This window comes from Takifugu flavidus, unplaced genomic scaffold (genome assembly GCF_003711565.1).
Source record: "Takifugu flavidus isolate HTHZ2018 unplaced genomic scaffold, ASM371156v2 ctg482, whole genome shotgun sequence".
NCBI classification, from domain to species: Eukaryota; Metazoa; Chordata; class Actinopteri; order Tetraodontiformes; family Tetraodontidae; genus Takifugu; species Takifugu flavidus.
The window spans coordinates 3431-10242 of NW_026622097.1; the positions used below are offsets into that span (position 1 = coordinate 3431).

General features: G+C 46.7%; 1 protein-coding gene across 1 annotated transcript; it reads right to left on the reverse strand.

Annotated features, from left to right (window-relative positions):
- Window positions 1-216: 216 nt before the first annotated feature.
- On the reverse strand, window positions 217-6457 carry LOC130520706 (NLR family CARD domain-containing protein 3-like). Its single transcript, XM_057024413.1, has 7 exons — window positions 6420-6457; window positions 4231-4332; window positions 3847-3959; window positions 1926-3746; window positions 823-997; window positions 537-710; window positions 217-233 (listed from the first exon to the last, which is right to left on the reverse strand). Exons 2-4 carry the CDS (start codon window positions 4329-4331, stop codon window positions 1957-1959), a joined length of 2004 nt encoding a protein of 667 aa, XP_056880393.1. The 5' UTR covers window position 4332; window positions 6420-6457; the 3' UTR covers window positions 217-233; window positions 537-710; window positions 823-997; window positions 1926-1956.
- Window positions 6458-6812: the final 355 nt, after the last annotated feature.

The window sequence follows — 6812 nt, forward strand, 5'->3', positions numbered from 1 at the left end:
ATGTAAACATTTATTGTCTAACTAGTTACACCTGGGAAAGTACTGGATCATCTCTGACTGACCTGAGCATCTCCAGCTTACAGAGAGGATCCTGGAGCACACCACAGAGCAGCTTCACTGCTGGATCCTTCAGCTGGTTCTCACTCAGGTCCAGACCCTCAGATGGGGGGATTGGACCTCAGCGCCGAGGCCAGAGAGTCACAGCTGGTCTCTGATAACTGCAGCCACTCAGTCTGGATAAGGAATCATGGCAAGAAATGATCTCTTATTGGAGGAAAAGTCATATTACACTTGCTCAAAATCATTATTTCATTTTATTTCATTATTTAATCAGGGCTCTTGGAGTCAGGAGAGCTCTGGCCCCCCACTGATAAACTGGGATATTACAGCAACACCATAGTTAAAAAGTATCTATAAAATTGATTTCAATGGCTCATTTAAATTCATACGACACTTCTCTTCTCCAAAAGTCAATGGAGTTTATCATGAAGCCTTTCATTGTTTAGTTGTTATGTCGAAGATAAAAGAAAGCTGACCTGAGAGTCTCCAGCTCACAGTTTAGACTCTCCAGTCCAGAACAGAGCAGCTTCATCCCAGAATCCTCTAGACTGATGTAGCTCAGGTCCAGAACCCTCAGATGGGAGGGATTGGACCTCAGCGCCGAGGCCAGAGAGTCACAGCTGATCTCTGATAAACTGCAGCGCGACAACCTGGAAAACCAATAAATGGGGCAAATAAAAACACATTTCTAAATATGAAAATGAAGAGAAAAGCAAGAGAAAATGTAAGAAATTTAGAAAAGACCAACAGAGGCCTCCTGACCTGAGCGTCTCCAGTCTGCAGTTTGGATGCATCATTGCAGAAGACAGTAACTTTACTCCGGCATCTGTCAGGTTTGTTCTTGCTTAAGCTCAGCTCCCGTAGATGAGAAGGGTTTGACGTCATTGCTGAGGCCACAACTTCCCAATGACTCTTTGAAAGAAAACTACCAGACAGTCTGTTGTGTATGAAACAAAAATAGTGAGTCAAACTTTGGGATTTCTAATCAACTTATCTGAGAATCTACCTCAACACAAATGTAGCTCATTTCCTGGAAAAGCTAAATTCAACACCGTAGAGCAACAGTTTGAACGACCATCAGATCTGAAATGCAACTGAATTATTCTCAACATTTGTCTTATCTTAGAACAGCTCATAATTACTCAATATTTAAAATGATTATAGCAAATGGTTTAAAGAAACGTGCATCTTTTTATCTGTCTATCGGCTCTTTGGATATTTTGCATTTCATCCAATTTGTACGATGGTGCGTCAAGTCTTATTCAGCGATCCGATCGATGACATCAGAGTCTCTGGTTGCATCGATTGCCCTCAGCTTCTGTTATATCTGCCTGTTTCCCTTCAAATCATTTTCACTGCACCTTTTGTTGCTAGTGATGAAGTTGCCACCTAACGGGTGTGGAAAGGGTCAAACAACTTTGTGGGTCACATAAAGGCTCCAAACGGAACCGCCACAAAGACCTAAAACACCCATTTAAACCAACGAGGCCGGCTGTTTTTACGTCGAACAAATGAAGCAAAATAGTCACGTGTCATTAGTTAAAATGTGTTTTTCTGTCATTTGAATACGATGTATACAAACCAACAAAAGTTTTTAATTACATGACAGTAATTTCATTATAGTCAGTTAACTTGTGGCTCCTATTATTCCTGCCTTATGTTGGTTTGTCTGGATTGACCTTTGAACTTATATCCAGCTAGTGTTGAACATTTCTGAATGAATTGTTGTTGTTTTTTTTAATTTATGGACGCTGCAATGGAAATAAAGAATTGAAGGAATGACCACTGGAGGGGGTATTGCTACCTGACATGATCCACTCGCTTGATTTAAACGCCGATGTCCGGCCCCAGAAATCTTTACTTACTCGGCCTTCCTGCAGTTCCTCACAGCTGGAATCAGGCGACGTCGTCCCTCCACTGAGGTGTTGTACTGCTGCAGGTCAGCTCATCCAGAACCTCCTCTGACATCTGCAGCAGGTAGGCCAGAGCTGAACAGTGGATCTCTGACAGTCTCCTCTCTGATTTCCTCTCTGACTTCAGGAACTCTTGGATCTCCTGATGGACTGACTGATCCTTCATCTCCATCAGACAGTGGAAGATGTTGATGCTTCTGTCTGGGGAGATTTCATCACTGTTCACCTCCTTCAGGTTGTTGAGGACCTTCTGGATGGTTTTTGGGTGGCTGTACCTCTGATCCAACAGTCCACCCAAGATCCTCTGATTGGACTCCAGAGAGAGACCATGAAGGAAGCGAACAAACAAGTCCAGGTGGCCATTTTTACTTTTGAGAGATTTCAAGAGTGCTCTCCTGAGGAAGTCATCAAGAGATGTGGCTGGATCGTTATTTAACAAACTGACAGACTGGAAAAGGGGGTTTGGTTTCCAATATTTTAGGAACTGACTTATAACCACTGTGTCTTTCCTGTTGTAATGGTGGAACATGTAGACGGCAGCCAGAAACTCCTGAATGCTCAGATGAACAAAGCAGTAGACTGATTTCTGGAAGATCACACTCTGTCTTTTGAAGATCTCTGTACAAACTCCTGAGTACACCGACACCTCGGAGACGTCCAGTCCACATCGCTCCAGGTCTTCTGAGTAGAACATGATGTTTCCTTTCTCCAGATGTTCAAACGCCAGCAGACCCAACTTCAGAAGGAGTTCTTTGTCAGCCTCAGTCAGTTCCTCTGGTCTCTGCTTTCCTCCATACTTCTGCTTCTTCCTCTTTATCTGAACCCTCAGGAAGTGTGAGTAGAGGTCAGTCAGGGTTTTGGGCAGCTCTCCTCTCTGGTCTCTGGTCATCATGTCCTCCAGAACTATAGCAGTGATCCAGCAGAAAACTGGGATCAGACACATGATGTGGAGGCTCCTGGAGGCCTTGATGTGTGAGATGATTCCCTTGGACAGATCTTCATCACTGAACCTCCTCCTGAAGTACTCCTCCTTCTGGGAGTCAGTGAAGCCTCGTACTTCTGTGATCCTGTCAACACACGAGGGAGGAATCTGATGGGCTGCTGCAGGTCTGGAGGTGATCCAGATGAGAGCTGAGGGAAGCAGGTTCCCCTGGATGAGGTTCACCAGGAGCACGTCAACTGACCATACTTGTGTGACATCAGAGATGACCTGATGGTTGTTGAAACCCAGTGAAAATCTGCTTTCATCCAGGCCATCAAAGATGAACAGAAGTTTCCAGACAGTCAGATCTTCTGCTCTGATCTTCTGTAATGTTGGATGGAAAACATGAAGCAGTGAGAGAAGACTGTGCTGCTCATCTCTGATCAAGTTCAGCTCCCTCCATGAGAGCGGAAGCACCAGACTGATGTCCTGGTTCTCCAAACCTTCTGCCCAGTCCAGACTGAACTTCTGCACTGAGAAGGTTTTTCCAACGCCGGCGACACCGTTGGTCAGAACCACTCTGATGTGTCTCTGTTGCTCAGATAAGACTTTGAAGATGTCCTGGCACTTGATTGGAGTGTCCTGGAGGTTCTTCTTGGAGGTTCTCTCAAGCTGTCTCACTTCATGTTGTGTGTCCACCTCCTCACTTTGTCCCTCAGTGATGTAGAGCTCAGTGTAGATCTTGTTCAGCAGGGTTCCACTTCCTGCTTCATGAGTTCCTTCAGTCACATGTTCACACCTTCTCTTCAGACTCATCTTATGACCTTCTATCACCTCCTGCAGATCACTTCCTGAACATAAGTAAACCAATGATTTCCATCTATAATAAATCATCAACACAACTACAAATTCATGACATCACAAGTTCAATTTTATATTGAACAATTTTACTTTGTTTGGGCTTCATTTCAGCATCTCCAGATCTGCTTCCAGATTGTGAACAAGAGGACTCTCCTGGTGGAGCTGACTGGTCCCAGTTTGATAGGATGTGCTCCCCCCTCTCACTATGAAACACATCTCTATTAGTCCTTTGATTTATAGGATGAAAGAACCTGATCAAGACTCAATATTGTTCCAGCATTTATGTCTGAATTCATCTTTCAGTTTTAAACATGATTCTTGTTTCTAATCAACAATATTCACATTAAGTATGTAACTATATCACTGTCTGAGGTTTAAGTGTTAAACATCTCCAATAATAAACTCACAACCTGCTGCTGTTAATGTGACTAACAGCTGCCACACAAACACATCATCACGCTTTAGTTTTCTTACATTTGGTCTGAACTTCTGAAGTCTATTAGTCCATGTTTGGACATGTCACTCTTCAGGGACACACAGCTGGGCACTGTGGACTCTGCTCTGTCCTCGTCCATCCTGAGGAAACATCAGAAATAGTGATGAGACTGTGATGAAGGTAAATAATCTGTAGAGGTTGTAGTTAAATAATCCCAATTCACTGCATTTTTATCAAACAGGAACATTTCAGATCAGGGGGCCGTTCTTCCCAATCACACCTCTCCAGGTCTCACTGTCGCTGCTGACGTGAGCATTGAAGTCACCCAGGAGGACGAGGGAGCCCCCAGAAGGAGCACTCTCCAGTACTCCCTTTAAGGACTCCAAAAAGGGTGGATACGCTGAACTGCTGTTTGGGCCACAGGATCCGTCCCCCCACCAGAGGCGAAGGGAGGCTACCCTCTCATCCACCGGGGTAAACTCCAATACCCAGGCACTGAGCCGGGGAGCAACCAGAATTGCCACCCCTGCCCGTCGCCTCTCACCATCGGCAACTCCAGAGTGGGAGAGAGTCCAACCCCTCTCGAGAAGACTGGTTCCAGAGCCCTTGCTGTGCGTCGAGGTGAGGCCGACTATATCTAGTCGGAACTTCTCAACCTCGCGCACCAGCTCAGGCTCCTTTCCCATGTCCCTAGAGCCAGTTTATGCAGCCAGGGATCAAACCGCCAAGGTCCCTGCCTTCGGCCGCTACCCGACACACAATGCACCCGACCCCCCCTGGCCCCTCCTGCAGGTGGTGAGCCCACAGGAAGGGGGTCCCATGTTGCCTCTTCGGGCTGTGCCCGGCCGGACTCCCTGGGCAGAGGTCCGGCCACCAGGCGCTCGCCAACGTGCCCAGGCCCCAGGCCTGGCTCCAGGAGGGGGCCCGGGTGTCCCACATCCGGGCAAGGGAAACTTGGCACCAATGTTGTTCAGCATCATTAGGGGGTCCTGGGCTACGCTTTGTCTGGTCCCTCACCTAGGACCTGTTTGCCATGGGTGGCCCTACCAGGGGCATCAAGCCCCAGACAACGGAGCTCCTAGGATCATTGGGACAGGCAAACCCCTCCACCACGATAAGGTGGTAGCCCAGGAGGGTATTGGACTCCTGTGCTCGTCTCAGATTGTCCATAACAAACATCTTGTTCAGGCATAAAGGCGTCCACATGTGCACTTGGCACCAGGACGCCTTAGGCCGCAGATCGATGATCGACTTTGTGGTCGCGTCATCAGATTTGCGGCCGCATGTTCTGGACACTCGGGTGAAGAGAGGGGCGGAGCTGTCAACTGATCACCACCTGGTGGTGAGTTGGCTCCGATGGTGGGGAAGGATGCCGGACAGACCCGGCAGACCCAAACGTGTTGTGAGGGTCTGCTGGGAACGCTGGCGGAGTCTCCCGTCAGAAGGAGCTTCAACTCACCCCTCCGGGAGAGCTTTGACCATGTCCCGGGGGAGGCGGGGGACATCCGTATCTAAATGGAGAGCTGGAGCACTCTGCAATGATGGATATTGTTGGGAAACTTTAAAATATATGCCTAGGAATTTTTGTGAGATGATGTTAACCCATGTATGTCAGGAACCAGATAAGAACCCAAATGCGACACACGAGTCTGGCTGAACACCGCTTTATTGTCGGACACAGACAACAGAGAGGATTCACCGGGGAGCGAGCAGAACAGAATAGTCGGGGACAAGCGAGGTCGAGATCGGGCAGAAGGCAGACAGAGTTTACAGGGGAGCAGACTAAACAGAATGGTCAGGAACAGGCAAGATCGGAACCGGGCAGGCAGGCAAACAGGAATACGCTGGAAAGTCATCAGGAACGAATAACGATCTAGCAGGGAGCGGGTGTGCCTCCGGGGATTAAGAAGAGTGCTCATTAGAGTCCTGATGCACAACAGGTGTGCGGGGCGAGGCGGCTCACGGGCATGATTGCCCGCAGCTGTGACAATGTAGGAGAAATGACCAGTTAAAAACAGAAGCAATTTTCAGTTTTAAAAGATTTACCACACTAAAATTAACATGGGAGTTAATGGGAGCGAACGCCTGACATGTTGGTGCACCGTTTCATTTTAAGGACCTGATGAATTTCATTTTTCACGATAGTAGAGGCTAATACCCACAAAATGATGTTTTGTATGGTTGTGGAATGTTCTAAGGCAGAGTTATGTGGTTCAGAAAACCTTACTTTAAAGGTGAGCCTTGAGGTCTGATACCGAAGTTTAAAGGGTGTCACACAAACACATCATCATCATCATCACGCTTTAGTTTTCTTACATTTTGTCTGAACTTCTGAGTTTATCACTCTATCTTTGGACCAGTCACTCTTCAGGGACACACAGCTGGGCACTGTGGACTCTGCTCTGTCCTCGTCCATCCTGAGGAAACATCAGAAATAGTGATGAGACTGTGATGAAGGTAAATAATCTGTAGAGGTTGTAGCTAAATAATCCCAATTCACTGCATTTTTATCAAACAGGAACATTTCTAATACATTCTGAATAACAACTGAATCAATAAATCAATGATGTATCTGTATCATTTTCATGTTTTCAGAGTTTAAGATGCTTTTTTTAACTGT

Excerpts from the sequence above, each read along its gene's own strand:
- LOC130520706 (XM_057024413.1), bottom strand. The coding sequence starts at position 4,331 with ATGGACGAGGACAGAGCAGAGTCCACAGTGCCCAGCTGTGTGTCCCTG. Across the intron at positions 3,960-4,230 it reads TTCAGAAGTTCAGACCAAAT|TGAGAGGGGGGAGCACATCC; the intron begins GTAAGAAAACTA and ends TGTGTTTCATAG. Across the intron at positions 3,747-3,846 it reads TGAAATGAAGCCCAAACAAA|GAAGTGATCTGCAGGAGGTG; the intron begins GTAAAATTGTTC and ends ACTTATGTTCAG.